The sequence below is a fragment of the Ctenopharyngodon idella genome, chromosome 19 (assembly GCF_019924925.1).
Source record: "Ctenopharyngodon idella isolate HZGC_01 chromosome 19, HZGC01, whole genome shotgun sequence".
NCBI lineage: Eukaryota > Metazoa > Chordata > Actinopteri > Cypriniformes > Xenocyprididae > Ctenopharyngodon > Ctenopharyngodon idella.
Genome location: NC_067238.1, coordinates 32,885,758 through 32,909,538, shown reverse-complemented (window position 1 = coordinate 32,909,538; position 23,781 = coordinate 32,885,758). Strand labels below are relative to the sequence as shown.

Here is a 23,781-nt window from a genome sequence, read left to right as displayed (position 1 = left end):
GTGATCACTAAGAATAGAGCTTAAAGTCTGGCGCTACTATGGCTCTGTCCTAAATGGCTGTTCACACAGAATGTGTGTTTGCATTTAAAAATACAAGATGCTGGGAAGAAGTATAGAAAAAATAGTTCAAGGTCTTGAGTTGAGCTTCTTTTAACTTGACATGGCGTTATGAAAATGTGGCGCTCGCGTGCGAGACACAAAGAGCGGGGTCAAAGACGTCCATCCAATACCACATAGAAAAATAATGGAAAAAGTGCAGTGGAACACAAAAACAATCTGTGTGAAACCTCCAGGACCACAAGAGTACATGTAGTGTGTGATTTACGACAGGGCCCATGAATTATTAGGAGCACACTTGAGCTCTCGGGATCACGTTACTCCCAATTTCTGACTCGGACATGAACTTCAGGGGTTCGACTCAATCCGTCTGGAATCGGATTAGTCAAAATCACAAATAAATACGATTTGTGAACCGATTTATTGCAAAGAAGCAGCACAAAAGAATAATTCCTCATGAATCGACATCTGTCAGGTCTTGTGGCGGGTCATGATTTTTGCACTTAAAAACAGGAAAAAGGGTTAGGTATTGAAAAGTAATTGTCTCTCAAAATGAAAAAACAAAACCAAAAAACAAAACCAAAAAACAACAGGCCAAGACACAATTATTGCATCCTCGTTTAGTTCTCAGGTGACTGCAGCCGAAATATGGAACCCAGTAAAGTGTGTTTTTCGATGTTATTTCTTCAAAACAACACTGATACACTTTCCCTTAAGATATGATGACCTTAAGAAATAAACATTTCATGAATCATTCAAATAAAAACCAATGCATCAACAAACACGTTTTTTAAATGTTAGGCTGTTTGCACATTAGCCTAAACAGACATCTACATAATTTATCTGTTTATCAGCCCATGGAAGGAAACTAAGGGGAAGAGACGTCTGAATGCTGTGGGGCGTCAGTTTGTGTACAAATGTAGGTCTTTGAATAAATTCAACTTTTGGCTATATTTTTTGTAGATTATTAGACTGAAATCAGTCCCAAACCCTGCCTGAGAGTCATGGTTATCATCCTCCACCGCTCGAGTAACCCAGTCCTTCTCATCTACAGAGAGTTTAGATTGATTTGTGTTTAGCATCTCAACCATTCGACCTTGTAATATCAGTTCCCTCTGGAAAGAAAGGCCTGATCTTTCTGCCATCCTATCGATGAAAGGTTCTCTTACAGCAGTAAGATTTCTAAAATGACATGACAGAAGAGTCAGAAATCTTCTAGAAGTTTCCAGAAAATGACCCAGATATTGAAGAATTTGTTCAGTGTAGAGGAAATAGTTTTCTTAAATCTGATTTTGTTCCCAATGTAATTATTATTAATGTGTAAAACTGTTCAAGTTTAATAGGCCAAAAGAAATGTGATTTTCACAGCTTTCAATTGATGATGACACAGCAAAACCAAGCTTTCAATTATCACATGTACATGTGTCTGAATTCATCCCATGTGAAAGTTAATGATCAACACACCTCTGATGAGAATCCATAAAATTCATCTTGTTCTGACGATGCAACTGTCCTGATGCAGAGGCACTTTGGTCAGATAAAACATTTTATTGTCGTCGTTCTTGTTGTTTTCTTTTGAAGACAATCTGCTGTTGTAGTTTACACTAATCTTAAAATGTAGGCATTCAAGTCAATATTTTATTTAACATAATTCATATTGCAGTCATCGTGAACAACTGGGATTTCAATATACACAACAGAATTGTAACATTTTACGCAACCATTCCTAACCCTACGTCATATCCCTCCTCAAGAAAATCCAATCCCACCCATTCCCAACCAGGAAAACTATAGCAAAACATCTTAAGGTCTCCCAAGCTCACAACAGCCCAATTTGCAGACGGATCCTGTCAATCTCGAGTTAACCAGTCTCTAGGTTCAACGGGTTATCAATTTGTCAATGCTATCAGAATTGGTCAGATGCGATGCTATATTCGTCTTTTTTTTTTTTTTTTTTGCAAACATAAAAATTAGTGACTACTAAACACAGTTGAATATGTGCGACACAAGGCAGGTTCCCCGTTGCTGAAGCCCAAACGAAATCAGTCCTCAAGCCTTCATAATGGAATACGAGAGAAGTGAAATGATCTGAATATGTCTCTGTGGCGTCTGCCTGTCTCGCTCTCGGTTCATGTCTGTGAGTGGGAGGATAAGTTAGCATGTGAATCTCAGCAAAAATAAACAGTGGGTACCAGCATAGTGGCAAAATACGACTGAATTCTCTGAGCAACAATCACTGACCAGCCTTTCCCAGCCTATTCCTTAATAACCCACCCGCGCTGACCCGTCCCCCCCCGCTGCTCTCCGGTCAGTGTGTCGGTCAGTACATCTCAGCGCATGTAAACGATAAATGCATTCTCGGATGTGAAGGCCGGCGGGCGCGGGACTATTTCAGACAGCGCTCGAAGTAGGTGGCGCCCACGTATCCGCCCCGCAGCGACCGCTGGACGTTCTGCTCGAAGAGCCGCCGGTTCGTCTGCAGGACCTCTGCTGCTTCTTTGTTCAGCGGATCTTCGGGATTTGGCTCCTGGAAGTGGGAAACACACGGAAACAATGAATACTTCTTCACAAACGGCCCAATGGCTCATTTAATGACATCCACGAATGAGTGGCACACAAGCTGGATTTTCATGTCTGTAAATGCACTGTTCACCAATTAAAAGTGGCATGAAACTGTAAGAAAATATAAGAATAAAAAAAATCATTTTATCTATGGTAAATTGACAGCCAGAATTAAACTATGACAGATATCATAACAGTAAAAAAAAAAAAAAAAATCACTGTCAAAACCACAATAATTTGCAGTTAAAGAGTAATTAATCAACGTGAACCTCACACGTCATGATGTTTGATCGCATCAAATGTGGTTTCGAGGTTCGTGTCACTATATTTGATGTAGTCCCTACCGTCTAATCAAAATACTCTAAACGCTGATCAACACAACGCGTAACGATTCCAGACGAGTTGAACTTACGAGGAACAGATACTGTAGTCCGTATATGATGGAGTTAATCGTCAATACTGGCTTCCAGTCTTCTCTGAAATATAAAGAGTCAAAGTGCCATTTGAATTTCAGGATTACACTCTCATAATTCATGACTGAAGAAATATTTCAACAAATTTCCAACCAGCTTTCTACCATTTATACCAGTAATATCTGTACAGGATCAGCAACAAAAAGCACTGCTCAATCCGAGGCCAATTTAAAAACACACATCAAACATTTTTGAAATAGAAAAGAAAAGACATGTTTGAGAAAATTATTAAAAGGAATCATCTCATGTCATTCCAAACCCATAAGACATTATTCTTCAGTAAAACACAAAAGCAGATCAAGCAGCAGGAACATTCGTTTGTGTTATGTAGAAGAAAGTAAGATTTTACATTTTAACAACCTAATGCTAAGATCTAATCTAAAGATGTTAGCGGTGCACACAATACCTCAAAATATTTAGACAGACGTTGCCTTCGAGGTCAATGTTGGGGTGATAAACCATCGTTTCACATTTGACCTTTGGCGGGTCATGAGGGTAACCCTGTCCTACCTGAAAGAGAAAAAACATCTGGCCTTTAGTTACTGTTAAATTATCATTTAACAACTTTTTAGAATTGAAGATAATTTGCAAGGACTAGTACTAGTTAGTTTCCAAATAAAGTATCACAAATAAAGCCATAAAAACATTGAAGTGACTAAACATGTAATCTCTGATGGAGCATTTTAAATACACTTGTAAATGGCAAATTAAGAAATAAAGAAACTTACAAAACAAACTGTAAAGGATTAATAAGCTAGTTAAGAAAAGACAGGAAAAGAAAATTTACACCGCTTGGATAACTCATGGGTAAAAAAATTATTACATTGATGACAGATCGTTTAAGCTATGATAGCATAACAGATTTATCTTTTAATGTGTCGCATCACGAGGAATCAAACTGTCCTTGACCTTTCGAAAGAGTTTCTGGAAACACTGTAACGATCAGAAAAGTTGAAACTAAGTTATTGAGTTACTAAGTTATTAAGTTATTGAAACTAAGCTGCAGAAATGGCTTGTTCCAAACTTTCACAACTTTACATGTGTTTGCTCATGTTTTACTGTGTTTTCCAGAATGATCTGCTGTTCTAGTGCCTCATCATCACCATGATCTCCCTTCACCCTCCCTGACATCCGTTCAGTTTAGATTTACCGTATTAAAACACAGTAGGCCTCACTGCAGCACCTTTCAGTACGGACACATTTTCCATGATCTTCCTCAGCATGTTGGACAAACATATGTTAAATATGAAAGTAAATCCTTTTTGCTGTACTCTGTGGATCCTGCTTTTATTTCAAGCTCTTTAATGAATTAGAATAGAACTACTGATCTGTAAAGTTAATAAACAATTAGTTAGCACTAAGTGTCGTTGCCTAGTGTCACCATCTGATGAGTAGTGTGTTTTAATTAATGAAGTGTTCACGGCCTTTACTCAAGTTGCTGTTTACCTTAAAACTGAAGACAAATTTCCCACCTTTATAGAAACCCTAAAAAAAAAAAAGCAGAGAAAGTGAGAAATGTTCATGAAATTGATCAGGACAGTCAATTGAACATAGGCATGTGAAAAATGCTGTGATAATGAATGCTTTATTTTTATTGGAAATCATTATAAAAGCATTGCCACAGAGCAGTGCTTTGACACCAGCGTTTGGTGCTCAGTTAATTAAATCACAGTTCATCGTTTGTGCTGCTAATGTTTTTATGAGCTTTGCGAGGCATTTGAATCTCTTGAATATAAAATGCATAAATCATTCTTGCTATCACATCAGAAAGAGTGAATGAACGCAAACCTCGTCCGGCGAGATGATGAGTTTGAAGTTGAGCAGATCGTCTTGATCAGGGAAAACGATCTCACACGTCTTTGGGAGGTTCAGCTCATTGATGTCTGACACAGAAAGAGAACAGCATGACCTTCACATTCACACTCATGTACCGTCATGTACTTACACAGTTAATGAGGGGTTCGCGTGTGAAGCGCCACAATCCCTATTGTTTTTACTCTTTATTTTTCTTCTTCTTTAAATGTGATCATAGAGACCAAACCTTCAGACTCGAGGCACGAATCTACTGAAACTCCTGAGGCGTGACACTTCAGCTCAAGACAAATGAAAGCGTATTGCAGCCCAATAAACCTCATTAATGTTCATCAAACAAAAAAATACAGAGAAAATCACTCTTAACTGAATCCCTTCAGTAGCTTTAATAAGAACCAATGTATATTTAATTAGTAATTTAATTATTTAATCAACTCACAAAAATGTATCCCCTGAGATTAATCAGATATGTATACACACAAAACAGTCATATTACAACTTTTATCTGTAAATGATGCAAAAGCACAAGTGAACTTGGAAGAGACATCCGTCATCGCATCGCTTGTCTTTACGGGACACGAGTGAATGAAGCTCTGGCCGTGAGAGTAAAATCAAATCGCGCGACATCAGAAGAGTTATCAGAACAACTGAATTATGAAGCGACACTGTTGATCAGCCATGAAAACCATTATTGACTGGTGCTGACGTTCAGCCAAACACAGCCTGCTGGTGTCAAGATCAGCTGCAGTTTCATCTGGAACACTATCACACGTCACACTGTTCTACATTTATATTTTATTCACATATAAACTTTGATCAGCACACATACATAGAGCTCAAGAACAGAAGCTCAAACACCAGTGATGTTCGTTCTTGAGCTTCCGTTACCATATCTGATGAACTCTGTGTGTGTGTGTGTGTGTGCTGATCAAAGTTTATATGTGGATTAAAGCCTAAATTATTCTGTTCCATCATATAAAGCGACTGTGTCTTGGATTAAACCACTCCATTCGTATGGATTACTTTCACAACGTCTTTATGAACTTTTTGAAGTAATGGTGGCATGAACCTTCAATGGAGGGACGGAAATCTCTTAGGTTTCATTAAAAATATTTTCATTTGTGTTTTGAAGGTGAACGAAAGGGTGAGTAAACGATGGCAACTTTCATTTTTGGGTGATTTATCCTTATAACCTTTTGTAATGTGATTGTTTGAGTGGTTTATGACCCTGTTCCAGAGCATCTCTTCGTTTGTGGGTCAGAGCTGAAGGCTCTGGTGTCCAGCAGCATCATGAGTGAAAAAGAAGCTGATCTGACCATCACAAACTTCAGAAGTCAGAGCAGACCTGCTCTTCTACATCACTCTGACGGTAAATACACATGTACATGCATTCAGTGTCATTATCAGCTTTCAAGCAAAGGTTGATACGAGACAGACGAGAACTGTGTTTGTAGGCCGCAATATTATGACTGAGATGGAAACTTACCAGTTTCCTCTCGCAGAAAACGAGCGTTTCTGTCATGAAACATGACTTTAGATACGAGCTTCATTCCTGTGGCCAGTCTGAAATTTTAAAACATCGAGTCTGTTGTAATAAAACAGTGCAGATTGAGTAAATAGTGCGCTACATGTTAGCGCGGTGGCTAATGCTAGTTTCGCTCTCCTCTGGACTTGACATCGTTATCAGAACAAGTGTGTGAATACACTGGATTCAAACCTCGACTGAGCTACACTGTGTGTGTGATGATTCGTGCAGGTTTATTATGGTAGTGCTGGTGTTGTTATGGTCCTCGTACCCTTCTGTATCCGCAGCTGGGCCGCGCTCGCCTTCTTTCCGCCGGCTCCGGCTCTCGTTCCTCCGGCGGACTCCTCGTCCTTCTTCTGCTGCTTCAGCGAGAAAAGCTTGATCATCTTCGCTCTGTTCTGCGCTAAAAACACGCCGGGGCAGATCTGACCCGATATCGCGACGCTGATGTGTGTTTGACGGGGACTGTGCGGAGTGCGATGTGTTTCACAGCAGCTGTAGAGGGAGCCGGTGTGTGTCGGTGTGTGTCTGTGAGAGTGTGTGTGTGTGAGTGTGTGTTAGCTGCTAATGTTAGCCGCACATTGACTGAGACTTCTGACTCTATTCACACTTATTCAAACTCGATTTCTGCTTCAAGACCAGCCTAAACCAGTCAAGACCAGCAAACCATCTTAGTCTGGTTTAGGATGTTGTTATTATTAATATTATTAGTGTCAACATGGATTTTAAAACAGATTTTTTTTTACAGACGAGTGTACATCTCAAGCATTGCGATATAAACCTGCTGCAGCAAATAACGCGGCTGTTTTTGGGTAGGGCGCTAATGGACCTCATTTCCCATGATGCCGCTCGGTTGTGACGAATAGACCTGGGAGGGGCTTTTGTATTTTTTTTTTTTACTCCATATTTTTTATTTACCATATTTATTTATTTATTTGATTTTCGGGAGCAGGAACAGAATGTGATGGCGTCAGGATCATGTAAGAGCTGATCTGGACTCTACTGGCACATTAGATGCATCACAATATAAATATATATACATATAAATGCAGCAGAGGAACACAATAGGAAAGAGCGAACAAAAGGCACGTTTATCCGTTTATGCTGTTTTCTCTTTCAGTTCCGCAGATCGTTCGGGAATTATAAGCGCCTGGAATATCGGCCATCGGAATCACAGAGGAGGATATTTATGGACACATCAGTGATCTGAAGAGCTCGTGTGATTGTAATGTTTGAAGAGCCTCTGAGGAGCACATTGAGAGAGAAGAGCAGAGCAGAAATCATCGCTGTCGTTCATAATAACTGCTGCTGATGTGATAATGGATGGTGGTGTCGGTGATTGGTGTTTAAAGCAGTCACTCATGTAAACCTGTGAAAGAGACTGAGAACAAACAGCAGGAGAGTCGAGCGGAGGAACAAGGAAGCGATCTGTCTCTCTCTCTCTCTCTCTCTCTCATTGTGTCTGTCCATCTATCGTAAGAAAACATCAATCTAATGCTCGATCTGGGAGTATGCGACTCCACACGAGCAGGTGAGTTCACTGCTTCTCTAGTGTCCGTGAGGAGCTCGTGCTCGTTAGCTAGTCGTGTATTGTTGTGTGTCTGTGGATCTGAACGCATGTGAGAGTCTGTGCGATTAAAACAAGATCATCGTGGGCGAAATTCCTCCCAGATCAAAATGGTTAGTAAAGCCCATCTCAGTTCCTGCTGAAGTCGAGCTGGTTAGTAGCGCTGCTCGGGTCTGAGTGTACCTGCTAACCCATGCTAGCAGCTCGTTTCAGTCAATCTGGAGTGTTTCTGCTCGTTCATCTCGGTGTGTTTTGCTCTCTGTGGGATCAGTGATCGCGCTGCTTCACGCTGATCAGTAGCTGTGCTGGTTTTCTGTCAAGGCACGAGTAAATGTGTGGCTGAGGCCAACTAACGAGCTGGTTAGCCGCTCATGTTAGCTGTCGTGTGTCTCCAACGCGCCCAATGAATCAGTAAAGTGTTACTTTACATTGACTGACTGATGACACTGCCATTCACCACAGTAATCATGGTAAATCCCTGCAGCTTCTGCTCATAGTGAGCGTATGTCATTTCTGAATGTCATTATTTCCTTCAGTGTAATTTTAGGCCCACATTTCACCTGACAGCATGTAGAACAGTGTAACTCTGAGGAAAATACCATGATATACCATGGACTTTCCACCTATAGTTACTATAGTGATTATCATAAAACCACTGTAATAAAAAGGGACTAATTTACAAAATACTGTGAAATATCACACTGCTGGGAATACCCTGATTTTGCTCAGGAAACAGTAACTGTGATTTCGGAGGTCTGTTACCATAGTAAATGCTGTTGTTGTTGTTGTTGTACTACAGTAATTCTGCTGTCACTCAAGATGAACAAATGTTGTTGTATTCACAGTTTAATGTGGATATACAAGTGATTATTATCACACATCTATGAAATATTTGATTCTGTCATGGCATTTAGTGGTTAAATATTTATCAAATATATCAACTCAAATATACCGCATCTAAACTTCTGTATCTCTGACAGATCTTCTCGTATCTGTTTCTCTCGTCATACAGCACAGTAACTTTAAAGTTTTAATTTTCTATTGGAAATAAATTGTATTCAGAATACTTTCACTATCATACAAAAAAAGTAAATTACTAAATACTTTTACTTTACCTTCTAAAACGTCCTTTCTTTATTTTGTTCTCAATGTCGCACACGCCTACCTAATAATAATTCTGTCTAGAAATAGGTTTGTCACCACACCAAAATGTTATAAAGTGAAACCAGAACCATACAGATTTTATGATCCACAATATCAGTGGGGGAAAAAACTGACAACTCACAACGTTTACCTGCTTACATACTCTCACAAACCGAAATAGAAATCAACTGGTTGAACTGTATATCAGTGGTTCCTGGTCCCAAACCACCAGACTCTGCTATCCTTTTACATTTAGAATGATTTTTTTTTTAGAACTATATTTTTATTGTTATAATTATCGTCTGTGGTGTGAACAGGCCTTTAGTCAGGATAGACAGCATGTTTCGTTTCTGACAGGGATGGAAACGACGGTCTGAAGTTCAGTGCGATCGGTAGAAGAAGCAGTTTTTTCCTGAACATCGGTTGAGCCATAAAGGCTCATATGATGCTATTTTTAAACATTCATTATTTCATTTATTGGGTGTAATAGAACACGCTTTAATGTTCAAAAAACACATTATTTTTCACATACTGTACATTATTGCAGTACCTCTTTTCCCAGTCTGTCTGAAACGCGCTGATTTCTGCAAAGCCCCTCCTTCAGAAAAGCCCAGTGCTCTGATTGGCCCTCTGAAGCAGTGTGTTGTGATTGGCCAAAAACCTTATGCGTGTGTCGTGAATGTAACGCTGTGAAAATGACCTTTATCCGGTGTGTGCCGGTGTGCGTCAGTCTGTCGCTCACAGCCTCGTTTTCTATCGTATGAACAGAGTTGGGAGGGATAACTTAAAAAATGTATTCCGTTACAGTTACAAATTACTTCTTAAAAAAAGTATTCAGTAACGTAATTCAAGCACCACAATATGAAAGTAATGTAATCTGATTACTAGGGGTGTAACGGTACACAAACATGATGGTTCGGTACGTACCTCGGTATTGAAGTCACAGTTCGGTAGCAGGGGGAGAAAACTAAACATAAAATTGCTTCTTTTTTTCTTCTTCTTTTATTAAACAGAGGTTTATTGAACAAATTGTGTCTCTATCTTTAAATAAATTCAATTATAATTAATGTTTTCTTAAGGATAAAAAAATTAATCTCTGCTAATGATGTAAACTATATACAGGGAGATCTTTCTTGTACATTACTATAATATTAAAAGTTATAATTAACAACAGAGCCCAAACTATTACATTCAGTTGCTATTTTTAGATATAATAATCAACAATCAAATAATAAAAAAAAACATGTAAATTGCACATAAGGCAGGTCTTGCTTAAGTTGTTTTCATGACAAATTTATTTAAACATTAAATAATTAAGACATTACTAACAGGTAAAGTAAGGATGTAATGATTCACTCAACTCACAATTCGATACGATTCACGATACTGGGTTCACGATTTGATTTTTTCACAATTTCTTAAAAAAATGAGATTTAAATGAGAGTGTCTTTTTATTATTTCCCAGACAAAATGCCTCATATTTCTTTGTGAAATTGAAATATCTTTATAACAAAACTAAATTGAAATTTTAAAACGGATCCTAAATCAAATAAATAGATAAATAATACAAACAAAAGAAATCTCTTCATATGAGTACATGAACAAGATGTTTATTTGCTCTATTACAGGCTGAACTATCTGTAGCCATTTAAAATTAGAGGCGACCACTGCATTTTAATCACGATCCTAACAAAGATGATGCATACATGCAGCATGAACAGTTTTTAATTGAAATTAGATTGTATATTTTTAACATTTGAAGCAAAAACAGAATGTTCAGACTTTAGCTTTGTGAAATTATGCTACATAAAACTTCATAACAGCAGATGAGCTGCATGAGAATGCAAATTCACTGTCTTGACAGCAGGTGGCGCTTATGGAACAGCGGCAATACAGCGCTTCCGTGGTTACCGCTGTAAACAAAGAAAGCAGTGCTGCGCACTAAAACTACTTTAAAATGCATTGTACAGAAGTAAGATGAAAAGAAAATACCATCTAAACTTTTCTGAACCTAGTCAGTTCCCCTCAGCTATACATAAAAAAACCTCCGCCCCAAAATGTTTCACGATTCATTTTGCAACTCGACCGACTTGAATCGTCACATGTTTTAATCGATTTTCAACCAGTTCCAGATGTATCGTTACATCTCTAAGGTATAGTAAATATAATGAATATATAAGCTAATATAGTGCATATATTTAGTGAAATGCTCCATAGCGTTGCATTACCGCGCGCGCCCCCTTCTGGATTGGAGTTTAGATCTCCTGTGACTGACTGTTTTCGCCATCTAACTGCATGAACCGAGCCGTGATGTCCGTACCGTACGGTTCGGGAGGATTACGTGTACCGGTACACCCCTACTGATGACTTTTGGATTGTAATTACAGTCAAGTAAAAAGCATTATTTAGGAGGATGATTGCGCATGTGATTCACGCATCACTACTGTCAATCTAGTGTTATGTCAAAATAATAATTTATTTAGTTTTAAGTGAAACCATTATAATCCCGATAGTATTCCCATTTTTTACAAAATGTAACTGTAATCTGATTAGGCCTACTTTGTTTTTGACATAACCCTAACGAATTACAGTTACCAGATTTTTGTGTCCTGATTGAGTAACGTGAATTCCGTTACTCCCCAAACCTGAGTGTGAATTTCTGTAAAGCTGCTTTAAAACAGTGTGTGAAAAGTGCTGTAGGAATTGAACTGACTTGACTTACAGGGATAGTTCACCCCAAAATGAAAATTCTGTCATCATTTACTCTTCCTCATGTTGTTCGAAAAACCTGTGAATATCTTTGTTCTGCTGAACAGAAAAGAAGATATTTTGAATGTTGGTAACCAAACAGTTGATGGACCCCATTGACATCCATAGTATTTTTTCCCATACTATAGAAGTGAATGGGGTCCACCAACTGTCTTCAAAATATCATCTTTTTTGTTCCTTTTAAAGGGTTAGTTCATCCATCTTTACTCGTCCTCGTCTGAAGGAAGAAAGTCATGTCCATCTGGAGGAGACGATTGTCAGTTTGGGTGGACTGTCCCTTTAACTGAAGCGAACGTTAGCAAGTCACATTACAGGAAGAGCAAGTTATGACATTTTTGTTAAGGATTACACGGTTCAAAAAAATGCATGAATGAATCGTTCATAATAAGATTGGTAACATGCATTATGAAAATAAATGCAGTCAATTTTAATTTAATTCTGACATTAATGACTTTCATTGAAGTTTTGAATTAATTTCTAACAGCTTGGTTCTTGTCATGATTACACTTTTGTTTATATTCATTATATCTGTACTTTGAATTAGCATTTTAAACCTCCTAAGTCATGCTGACATAGGGTAATCTGATGATATTTCATGAGCCACTGTAATACAGTAGTTTAATAGTAGTAAGGCACACACCTGCGAACCTTCAGCTGAGTCACTGTTCACTTTCACTGAACGGACGAAAGTCATGCAGTGAAAGTGGATGATGACTGAGACTGAAATTTGTAGCATCTGATTTTGTTTTTTGGTTTCTGTCTTTAAATAGAGACTCCTGAATCCTGATGCGCTAGTCATCTATCAGAAGGGTTATTTACTCTCAGTAATGTGAGTCTCAAGATGGCGCCAAAAACCTCTTCAAAAAAGCATTTGTGATAAAGAGCGGAGTGGAGGAATCTGAATCCGTCCTGGATGAGCTGTCAGTTCTGCAGAGTGACCCGCAGGGCGCCGGTCATTTTTATCATTCTAGAATAAAGATGATCAACTCTATAGTGATTTTCAGTGTCAGCGTAACAGAGCCAGAAGATCTTCCTTCCGTTCCACACCCGTCTGTGTGGAATAAAGCAGTATCACTCCAGCTAGAGTGTGTTTTATACAATAGTTCATTTATTACCTGCTGACCTTTGATTCAGTTTTACTTTGCAAAGTTTATTTTAGTGTTTATTATTTTATTCACGCTGTTTTATTAAGCTGTTGAACGGAGCAGATCAGGATGTGACCAGCAGAATTAACCATTCCTTTCATGATTTGTTGTGCTTTTCCACATCGTGTTTGGTGTAAAAGGGCCTTAACACATGAACAAACACAAATCTGTACAGAATTACTGTGTGATTGGTTAGGGTTAGGTTAGGGTGACACTCATTGTTTTTGTCCTGTTTATTAATTTGTTCAAAAACACAAAATGGCATTTATACATACAATGATTTAAATGCACCTCTTTTATGAAGAGCATGTTTTTAATTTCTGAATTAAAATATAATTGTATTTTTTGTCTTAGGGCTGCTTTACAGCACAATTGAATTATGTTCGCATTCTGTTATTGTTTATTACTGTGAAGCTGCTTTGAGACCATCTGTGTTGTGTGGACACAGTAAAGTCAGAAATCTCAGGCTGAAACTGTCCTGATATTGTATTGGACAAAAAAAAAGTTTTTAAAGTAAATTCTGGAAGAAAACCTCATGAGGCAGATTCTTTTATCATTGTTTCTTAAGTATTTTTAAATAAAAACAAAATAATTAACACTACATGATATTTTCCTTAAATTGACAACTTATTAAATGCCCAGTTTCCTCTGATTAATCACATCACACACATTTAACTAAACTGAAATTCAATTGTGGAAATCAATGTTATTTTTCCAGCCCTAGTAATCCAAGTAAACCATCAGTGTTACTTGTACAAGCATCAAGAACATGGAAAGGGTTAATGTCGAGACACACTTGGCATTCTGGGTAGTTGATTGGCAGCAGTTTGTCCCCGATCCTGACTGTGGTGTCTGTGTTTCAGTTGAATGCAGAGGGGATGTCTGGCAGTAAGGCGCTGGGAGGCGCGCGGCGGCGGCGGACACGGTGCCGGCGCTGTCAGGCGTGTATGCGGACCGAGTGCGGCGAGTGCCACTTCTGCAAGGACATGAAGAAGTTTGGTGGACCAGGACGCATGAAGCAGTCGTGTCTGCTCAGGCAATGCACTGCAGTAAGTCAAGCCTGACCCACGTTTGGCTTCATAAGAAGCAGTTTCTTCCTGAGGGTCATATGATGCTATTTTAAAGTTCATTGTTTTGTTTATTGGGTGTAATAGAATATGTTAACATGCTTTAATGGTCAAAAAACACATTATTTTTCACATACTGTACCCTTACCGTAATCACAAGGTTCAGCTTCTAAGCAATTGTAAACACGCAGTTAATCATTGTGTTGACCTGTATTCAGCATTGACCACTTTTAATCAGATCGAGCAAAATGTATCTTAACACCAGGTGCAAACGGTCACACATCTTCTCCCGGGTTTGTGTGTATCTGTGTCTGTCTGCATACGTTTGTTTTTACCCATCTGTGTCTTCTCCAGCCGGTGTTGCCCCACACAGCCGTGTGTTTCGCGTGTGGTGAAGCGGGAAAGGAAGACACGGTGGAGTCGGAGGAGGAGAAGTTCAGCCTCTCTCTCATGGAGTGCACCATCTGCAACGAGATCATCCACCCCAGCTGCCTCAAGGTTTGAGCTGATGCTGCGCCAAACCGACCCAAACTCATTTTTATCACTTTAAATGGCTGCTGATAACATGATAAACTCTCTCGCAGATGGGAAAATCTGAAGGCATCATTAATGATGAGATCCCAAATTGTTGGGAATGTCCAAAGTGCCACAAGGAAGGAAAAACCAGTAAGGTAAGATTTCACATGAAATATTCCATTACTGAGATGAATAAGGATGAAGCGTCGCTCTGGCGAGTTTCAGGCCAGTCGACGCTACAGGGCTGTGCTTTTGTTGCCACTTGATTGCTGCTTGATTCTTTATATTGTCTCAAGATGTAAGTATATTATCATCCAGATCTAATCTGATAAATGCAGCTATAAGGCATGAAGATATTAAGATAAACATTGACATCATGATTTTCTGTAAAGCTGTGAAAAAAAGCGCTATATAAATAAATTTGACTTACTTTGGCTACATATTCTACATTATTGTTGTAAATTCTGCTGTTTTATGTTTCGGTGTTCAATTTTTTTTATGTTTAATAATGTTTTTGATGTTCCAGCAAAAGTGCGTTTATGAATTTATGGAAGTACATTACAGCTGTACAATTTCCATCTTGTTCCATATTTACTTAATAATAATAATAATAAATTGTGAAGGGAAAAACTGAAAAGAAAACGTAACGTTTGGCTGATCGTGAAAGCGACACAGACATGTTCAGTCAGGCCTGGTTTTGCGTGATATGTCAGTAATCATGCATGACTTACAGTCACAAATCATGAGCGTTTAGATTTCATGCCTCTAACAAACACAAATGATAACATTTGATTTATAACTTGTGCATAGAGAATTGGTGGCAGAATTATATCACGTTATAATTTCAGAAGATTGATTTAGTTCTGGAGCCGGTCCTGTGTTCGGCCTCCACTGTAGTGATAATAATATGAGTCTGTGTGCTCTGTAGGATCAAGGAGATGGGTTAGGAAAGAGACGCATGGACAACGGGGAAGTGAGTCGCTGGAAGCTAACAGATGATCCGCCGCCCAGTAAGAAGAAGACCCTGTCTCTAGAAGACACGGCACGTCAAGACGGACCGAAACGCAAGAAGGAGAAGGACGTGCCGCAGGAGGGCGGTTCAAAAAAGAAGGCAAGTACAACAGAGGAGTTTACCTTCAAAAGAGTTTTATGGATTGATGCAATCTAGCTTTAGATTCACTCATTCCCATGATTCTAGAAGAAACAACGACTGACATAATATCAAACATGGAGAGAGAAACAATTTTTATATATATAAAAATTATTAGTGATTATTATATAAAGTGATTATAACATAAATTATTATATAGTGATTTTTTATATAAGTGGACCCAGTATTTGGTAGCCAAACCTGTCTTTCTGAACACTGTGCATCTTTCTGTTTTTACCCGACAGATCAAAGGTGCCCGTGAGAAACATCTGAAAAAGGTACGACTGTTGAAATCTTTAGTCTTATTGTTGAAATGAAATGAATAGTTGTCAGTGCTCCTCATTAAAGGGCTACTCTTTCTTTAACATCTTCTGCAGAAAGCAAAACCCAACTCCTCAGACTCTTCTGAAGCGAACGGGCCGAACTCGTCCACGGCTGGCGGACACGGCTCCGGCGGCGGCTCCGCTGTGGCACCGCCCTCGTCTCTGACGGCCAGCCAGGATCAGCGCACTCATCACCGCGAGAAACTGGAGCGCTTCAAGCGCATGTGTCTTCTGGAGCGAGTGCGGGACTCCAGTTCCTCGTCTTCATCCAGCTCCGAAACGGACTCCGAGTCAGATTCTGATTCTCCGTCTCCGATCGGCGCCTCAGAACCGTCCTCTCCAGCCACCGTGTACGGCAACAGCAGCATGCGCGAGCGAGACCGGAACCGGCGTCTGGCCGAACTCGGCTTCAGTGCCAGCGAGGATTCTGAGGGAGAAAGCGTGGTGGCTGATCACGAGCAGGACAGCGTGGACGAGCCGCAGCCGCAGCGGCGCAGAGGAGATGCCAATTCCAGGGTACGAAAGGCAGTTATGGACACTGAAGCAGATGATGATGAAGACGGATCAGCGGATCGGGGTCACAAAGCAACTGCGGTGGCCCCGCCGTCACCACTGTCAGCTACGCAACCGGCAACCTTCGGACACGGACATTTACCAGAAGGCCTCTCCTCATCCAAGCGCACAAACGGACAGGACGCGCGCAACGGCCGCACACGGGTGGGCGGCAGAGAGACGCAAGAGAAGGAGAACTCCAACAGCAGTACTGTAGCCAATCACCGGCATGGAAAGGCAGTTCGTGGTAGCAAAATTCGTGGCGGAAGCCGGCAAGGCCAGAACGTTGCCTCAAATAAGAGCGCAGGTACAGCAGCGGTCAGTTCTGCTACTGCGAATGGCAACACTGCCACATCTAACCTGTCTAACCCCGCCGGCGTCTCGCTGGCCTCGCATCGGTCCCAGCAGTCCCGCCCGGTGCCGGCGCGCTCGCAGCTGGTGAAGAGGAGCGCTGTGGCCGTGCCCTCGCCGCCCAGGCCCCTGCAGATGGAGCGGCACCTGGTGCGTCCGCCGCCAGCCTGCCCCGAGCCTCACTGCCTGCCGCTGGACAGCGGCGCGTCACACGTGCTGCCCAGGGAGGTCTGGCTCCGCGTCTTCCAGCATCTCAACCAGCGGCAGCTCTGTGTCTGCATGCGTGTGTGCCGCACCTGGAGCCGGTGGTGAGATCTCAGACACGCAATCACAGCTAGGCCACATCACAACCCACATCACCCACAAATTTGATATAATATGAAAACATTCTGTAACTCCAGCCTTCCTGTTCAGTCCAAAAACAGCATTTATTGACACTAAACTAAAAAACTAGCTATTAAAGGCAGTGCAGCAGAAAAACGAATTGTCACAGATGGACGACAGTCAGTTTCACAGGCCACAGTAAAGAAATGTAACAATTCAGATGAAACTGTTTTATATTTATAGGATGCCCAGCACTGAAGGAGCGTAAGCTCCTGTTTTATCCATTAGTGTTGTTCTTATCGTTATCCTCCTCACTTCTTCTGCTCCGGTCCATAGAACTGTTATGAAGTTTGGCACACAGATAGAAGACAGTCTGAACATTTACCATAGAAAAATTACCATAGAATCTCGAACCCTCTAGCGCCACCAACAGCTCAAATTTGCATTTGTTTATGCTAATACCTTTTGACCTGAAAGGCCTAGAAACAAAATGGTTTTGGTCCTAGACGGTTCATCAGATCTTCACCAAATTTGTCTCAGATCACCGTAAAATCATGCTGCTAAAAAGTTAAGAGCTTTTTGATTGACCAAACCTTTCTCGTATAACATTTTAACTAATGAGCATGATAAACACCTGGCGTATGGAGCCGCAGCAGGGAATACGGCTGACATTCCCTCAGGGTTCCTGTTCAGGACAGCGCCTCCTACTGATCAAGAGAAAGGAAAATTGTCAAGATTTGATTATAACGTTATAATAACAACAGTTTGGTCAGAAAGCATTAGGCTGGTCTTTTTTTAATCTTTTTTTATTCTTTTTTCTTGAACTTTTTATCTTTTATCTATTTTATCTTTTTTTATCGAGTCAAATGATAAAACCAGTTTGGTGTCATTGCAATGATCTCTGATAATGAACATATTCTGCTGATGAAATTAATGTGGCGAACAACAATTTTTCCGTCAGCATGCTTGGTCTGTAATTGCTGTTTGCAGATATACATTTTTTTTTTATTTAAATATATAAAGCATAAAATATTCATTTTTTTAATTCTATAGCACAAATGTGAAGTGGACTGAATGTTTTTGAAGGCACCGGGTTTTTTACACTTTGAATGATGAAATCAAAACAAAACATTGAGCTTTGAAATACATGTCTTGTGTGTTTCACCTCAGCGATGATCTTTGTTCTCCAAACGAACAGCTGAATGGTGTCATTTGAGTGCTTTTGAAATGTTCATGCTGTAAATAATCAGGGTTGATATGGAATATCAGGACCATTACCAGTAATTCATTCATTGTGTTCAAAACCGATATTGATAACCAGTAACTTTATTTGTATTTGTGGTTATCCAGATAAATATAATGCTAAACCGTAGAATAACAAAGTTCAAACGTATCCATTTTCCAAAGCGCTTGTCCTCTGCTGGAGCCGATCACAGCTTCTCCTCGTCCTTCAGAGTCATGATGGGAAATTTGTTCGCATCAGATGTAGGACTGAATACGTTACAGATGTACAAATCAACTGTATTGTTTGTCTGTCATATTCAGTTGCTTGTCAGTCTGTTTACTGCTCACTCCTGTACCAGTACAAACACATGTATGTTGATGGCATGACAGTCGTCACGCGTGGATAATACTTGAATTTCCATCTGTCAGCTGACATATCGTGCACCTCAACATACAGTGCATGTGAAACGGCTTCTCTGTCAGTCATGTGACGCATGTGTTGGTTTGCAGGTGCTGTGATAAGAGGTTATGGACTCAGATTGATTTGAGCCGGCAGCGCTCCATCACTCCTCCGATGCTGAGCAGTATAATCCGCCGACAGCCTGTGTCTCTCAACCTGGGCTACACCAACATCTCCAAGAAACAGCTCATGTGGCTGATCAACCGTTTGCAAGGTACGTCATCCTCTGGCCAGCGTTAAATGTGAAGCGTTACAGTGTCATGAGGAGCTCGTCTGTGTCTAGAAAGTATTTCAGCAGTGGCGAGAGACACGTGTACAGGGACAGTAAGAACTGCAAGTGTATTCATATAGGAAGTGTAGAAGTGTGTAAAAGAGCAGAGAAGCACCTGAGATCAGTGTGGTTTTACACCGGTCACTGTTGGAAAGATCACGAGTCTACAGCGAGGAAGAATCGGTCCACGATATGGAATGGAGTGCATGTTTGGCAGAAAGGTGAGAGTTTAATGAGGGTGTTTTGCTTCTTCAGGGCCGTTCAAATGACGACTACATCAAGTATAGTTTAACTGAATTACAGTGCTTGTAGAGAACATGAGGTCATGTCAAACAAACTCAAGCTTTCAAAATCAGAACCAAAATATGCAGGCAAATCCACAAAAGAAAAGATGAGAAGGGAAAAAGGGAGGATTTTGAAAAGTCCTGATGTATAAACTTTTTTTTTTGTCCCACACAAATATCAGGATTTATGAAAAATAAATTTGTCTTAAACATATGCACTATTACTGGTCTGACTGAAATAATGAAGGAGACAGAATGATTTTGAACTCTTGATTGATGCACATATTTAGATGTAGAGCGTCAAACAGTTGAGCGTGAAGCTAGCAAAGCCAAGGTCATTTTCCATGCTTGTTTTTATCACATTAGATGAAAGCCATGGAGTCAATCTCAGTTCCTGAGGGTCACTGTCCTGACCGTAACCCTTTCCAGTAAAAATACACCAAATTATGAATTGTGTTATGAATCTGAAACTACGCAAAAATCAGTGTTTTGTGCATACGCACACTTAAATCTGGCTCCAGATCTCAGTCTAGTTGAAATGAGTTGATCTTCCAATATCCCACCGTTACTGAGCATCTGAAGCAGGAGTTTGCCGTCAGTGCAGAACTGTCTTCTGGACGGTTTGTCACGTCTCCGTCTCTCCCTCAGGTCTGCTGGAGCTGAACGTCGCCGGCTGCCCGTGGTCCTCCGTCTCGGCGCTCTGTCAGTCCGTGTGTCCCTGTCTGCGGCTCCTGGATCTCAGTCGCGTCGAGGATCTGAAAGACTCTCATCTGAAAGAGCTGCTGGCTCCGCCGTCCAATGACACGCGCTCAGGTCTCCAGCCGTCCCCTCATATCCATCATCTGTTGATTTCACTGGGACTCTATTCTGAGAATATTTTAATATAGTGCTGTCAAAACGGACATATTTAAAAGGTTAAGGTGACAGATGACACATAATGAGGTCAACAGTTTAATGATAGTTAAATTCACACTTGCATGGATTAACAAAATTATCTGAAATAATTCATGTATAGTTTTCACGAGGGCCACACATAAAGTCCGGTCTGATGTCCGTGTATCTGTTAAAGGCCCTGTTTATGAACCCAGCTTCATTGTTTCGGCCCGTCCGCCACGTTCACACTGCAGATGAATTCGTTTTCAGTTCAGCTTTTAGTGCCTAATCCTGTTCTGTTCACACAGAGTTCAGTCATTTACTGGAGTGAAAACTGCATTTACAAAAACATTTACGCAGTGTGTATGAAACCAAACTGAACTAGTTGTTGTTTTTGGAAATGCTGCTTGGAGAGTCTCTACATGTGGAATCAAATCAGAGCAATATTGAGAATACTGAATGTTCATTAAATCAGGTTCTGACACTAGAGAGCTCTAGTAGTTCAGCGCTAACCGAGTGTTTTCCGCTACAGCTCACGGAGAGAACCGAGGCGGACGTTTCCAGAACGTCACAGAGCTCCGATTGGCTGGCCTGGAAGTGACTGACGCCGTGTCACGCCTGTTAGTGCGCTACCTTCCTCACCTGACCAAGCTGGACCTCAGTCAGTGCTGCCATATCACAGACCAGACCATCCACACGCTGACCTCGCCCATATCGCCGCTCCGCGAGAGCCTCACGCACGTCAACCTGGCAGGTAAAACCGCCACGCTTATACTGAAAAATACCATGATTCTGTTTTAAAGAGCAATGGAGTGTCTGTAAACCTGACGACTGTCACCTGATACACAAGAGAGGCCCCATTTACCCACAAGAATTATGTTTGTAATGTATAACTAGAAAAGTATCGACCTTCAGCCAGTATGAAAGAATTCCTCTTAGCAGAAGTCAAAATTCTAGTCTTAATCGGCATGTTTTGATGGGACTGTGTGTTCCAGGCTGCGTGAAGGTGACGGATCAGTGTCTGCCGCTGCTGCGCCGCTGTGCCTCGCTGCAGACGGTGGATCTGCGCTCCTGCGGCCTGATCAACCCCGACGCCTGCCAGCTGCACTGCTTCCCCTGCGCAGACGACAGACTGCTGCTCAAGAACAGCTGAACTCACACTACAGCTACAGACTCGCAACGTCACACACTTGCTCGCTCTTTCTTTTGTGTTTTATTTCTGGATCCGCCGTTTGTGAATGGAGAAATCACGTAGATATTCCGTACAGTGGTGAGTGTGTGTGCAGTCGTGCGGTTCGCTGTAAACGAGCCCAGCGTCTCCATCTCCTGCTGGCTTCATCCATGAATGTATCGCCTCAGACACGTGTGGGTGAACCTCAGGAGAAACGAGCAGGTTTACCCCAAGATCAAAAGAATGTTTATTTGCAAACAAAATAAAGCCCATTTGGGACCATGAAGATTTTTTTTGCGCTGACAGTATTTCATCACAAGTTGTCTTATAATCACACAAATGACTTTACTGCATCCAGTATTTGACTTTTACATGAACGGTTCCTGTCATTAGTTTCAGACGCTGTGATCTGAGAATCTGGAGGAAAAGTGTTTGACTGGCATGAAAATCTTCATGGTCCTGAAACTAGGCTTGATTTTGGGGTGACGTGATATTTGACGTGTTTCTTGAGGTTCACTGACTGTGATGATCAGTTTCAGGAGGTGTGTGTGTGTGTGTGTGTGTGAGATCAGTGAACAGTGTTAATGTCTTCAGCGGTGGATCAGTGACGTTCTCTTCTCTTCATTGTATTCGTGCCACACTCGCTCACGCTCTCGACGTGCCACACGTACGGAGCCGCTGCCCTTCCACTCTTTATTTCTCTCTTCCTTTCGTTATGACTGATCAGTGTTCTTACCGAAGCACGGCACTGAAGGACACGGATCCCACGACCAACGGCAGGCTTCTGTAAGCCTTAAAGACTTCCCTATAGGCTTCAGTCGCTGCTCTGAGCTGCTGTACGCACCTGTGTTTCACGCTGTATCTTATATAATGTCGCACACTTCCACACAGGCCGAATGTTGCTGTAGATTCCTGCTAATCTGGAAAGGTTTTCACAGAACGAGGTTCAGCAAACACTGACGGACTGCCTTTAGTTCGTCCACGTCACATATGGATTGGTTCGGTTCGCTGTCATTCGGTCGGGTTCTGCTCCAGAATGATCCAAACTAAATTTTGCCTCCCATTAGCAATGGAGAAAAGTCTGTCTGTTAGTGCAAAAAAGCTTTGTGGCCAATTAACGACATGGAATAACCTGCAAAATGCATTAGAGAATGAAACATTTGGTGTTTCCAACCTCATTCAGTGTTATCAAAGCCACTCGCTCGCTGAAGACTAACCCAGAAAACCATGAGAAGGTCATTTAGCTGCACACATCCATCCTGCCCGGTCCGAGCGGCTCTCTGAACGCGTGGTGAGCTGGTTTTAGCAGTCGGGGTGTCGCTGGGCTCCTCATGTGGACTAAACGACTCTGATGATGTTTCCATCTGAACTGTTGAACATGCAGGGCTCTTCCCGGCGCTCCTCGAAAACAACGTTCCTTCTATCTATCGTGAGCTCTGCAACTACTTCCTTCCAGAATACGATGCATGTCGACACCTTTGACGGACTGTATTCCTTGCACACTTCTATTCAGTATTGGGTCCAATACATGGCAGTTTAATGTGTTTGATGGCAGTAGACAAACAGCATCCCTTAAAAGTGACCTCGACAATGTAGTTGCAATGTTTTTTGTTGTTGTTGTTTTTAGATTTCATGTTCAGTGCAGTTCGCATTTAAAAGGCGTTCTTGCGCATTCGGAGATACCTGTGTGCGGTTTATAGTGACATATCAAACACTGAGTTCTTTAGCATCAGGTTGTAGTTTTTCTGAAATCGGAATGAAGAATTCAAGTCGAATGACTTGGATAGGTTTGGAATACGGTTCCTCTTTCATCCGAACGTGTTTTTTGCCCACTAAACTCAATTGCCATGTATGAACCAAACATTCGCCCTGTTAAAGGCACAGGGCCTGAATCATATTCTTGTAATATCTTGCCAAAATTTCCTGTTTTAGGCGTTCATATATACATATATATATATATATATATATATATATATGTATATTCTTCCTTTGCATTGATCCAAGTGATAGAATATGTGAAACAATGAGGAAAAAGAAAAACAAGGCAGCTACTATAAAAGTGACTACTGTAAAATGTCTAACGAAATAAAGACAATGGGGTTGTTTTTATTTGCTTTGCTTTTCTTTCCTCGATGTGCAGCATACACTACTGAAACACTGAG

At 40.9% G+C, this 23,781-nt stretch overlaps 2 protein-coding genes across 7 annotated transcripts; one reads left to right on the top strand and one right to left on the bottom strand.

Moving 5' to 3' along the window:
- Positions 1–1,681: 1,681 nt before the first annotated feature.
- ube2m (ubiquitin conjugating enzyme E2 M) lies at positions 1,682–7,025 on the bottom strand. Its single transcript, XM_051871649.1, has 6 exons — positions 6,701–7,025; positions 4,881–4,975; positions 4,539–4,577; positions 3,499–3,602; positions 3,032–3,095; positions 1,682–2,584 (listed from the first exon to the last, which is right to left on the bottom strand). The coding sequence occupies exons 1-6, from the start codon at positions 6,813–6,815 to the stop codon at positions 2,444–2,446; spliced, it is 558 nt and encodes a 185-aa protein (XP_051727609.1). The 5' UTR covers positions 6,816–7,025; the 3' UTR covers positions 1,682–2,443.
- On the top strand, positions 5,065–23,728 carry zgc:158376 (uncharacterized protein LOC100101643 homolog). 6 transcript variants are annotated; one of them, XM_051871641.1, is made up of 13 exons: positions 7,259–7,409; positions 7,550–7,960; positions 12,679–12,737; positions 13,917–14,102; positions 14,475–14,618; positions 14,705–14,791; positions 15,565–15,747; positions 16,032–16,064; positions 16,164–17,320; positions 19,071–19,234; positions 20,224–20,388; positions 20,981–21,202; positions 21,444–23,728. In XM_051871641.1, the coding sequence occupies exons 4-13, from the start codon at positions 13,932–13,934 to the stop codon at positions 21,599–21,601; spliced, it is 2,484 nt and encodes an 827-aa protein (XP_051727601.1). In that variant the 5' UTR covers positions 7,259–7,409; positions 7,550–7,960; positions 12,679–12,737; positions 13,917–13,931; the 3' UTR covers positions 21,602–23,728. The 6 variants fall into 6 exon arrangements, with proteins under 6 accessions (XP_051727602.1, XP_051727600.1, XP_051727601.1 ...); XM_051871640.1 differs by lacking the exons at positions 7,259–7,409; positions 12,679–12,737 and adding an exon at positions 5,068–6,273; XM_051871639.1 differs by lacking the exon at positions 12,679–12,737 and having other exon boundaries at positions 7,260–7,409.
- The last annotated feature ends 53 nt before the right edge of the window (positions 23,729–23,781 follow it).

What these genes read in the sequence shown, in the direction of transcription:
- ube2m (XM_051871649.1), bottom strand. Translation starts at nt 6,815, where the DNA reads ATGATCAAGCTTTTCTCGCTGAAGCAGCAGAAGAAGGACGAGGAGTCC. An exon ending in CCAGCTGCGGATACAGAAGG is followed by an intron (nt 4,976 to 6,700) that starts GTACGAGGACCA and finishes TTTCTGTGTCAG; the next exon opens with ACATCAATGAGCTGAACCTC. An exon ending in TCATCATCTCGCCGGACGAG is followed by an intron (nt 4,578 to 4,880) that starts GTTTGCGTTCAT and finishes TTTTTTTTTTAG; the next exon opens with GGTTTCTATAAAGGTGGGAA.
- zgc:158376 (XM_051871638.1), top strand. An exon ending in TGCCGCACCTGGAGCCGGTG is followed by an intron (nt 17,321 to 19,070) that starts GTGAGATCTCAG and finishes GTTGGTTTGCAG; the next exon opens with GTGCTGTGATAAGAGGTTAT. An exon ending in GCTGATCAACCGTTTGCAAG is followed by an intron (nt 19,235 to 20,223) that starts GTACGTCATCCT and finishes TCTCTCCCTCAG; the next exon opens with GTCTGCTGGAGCTGAACGTC.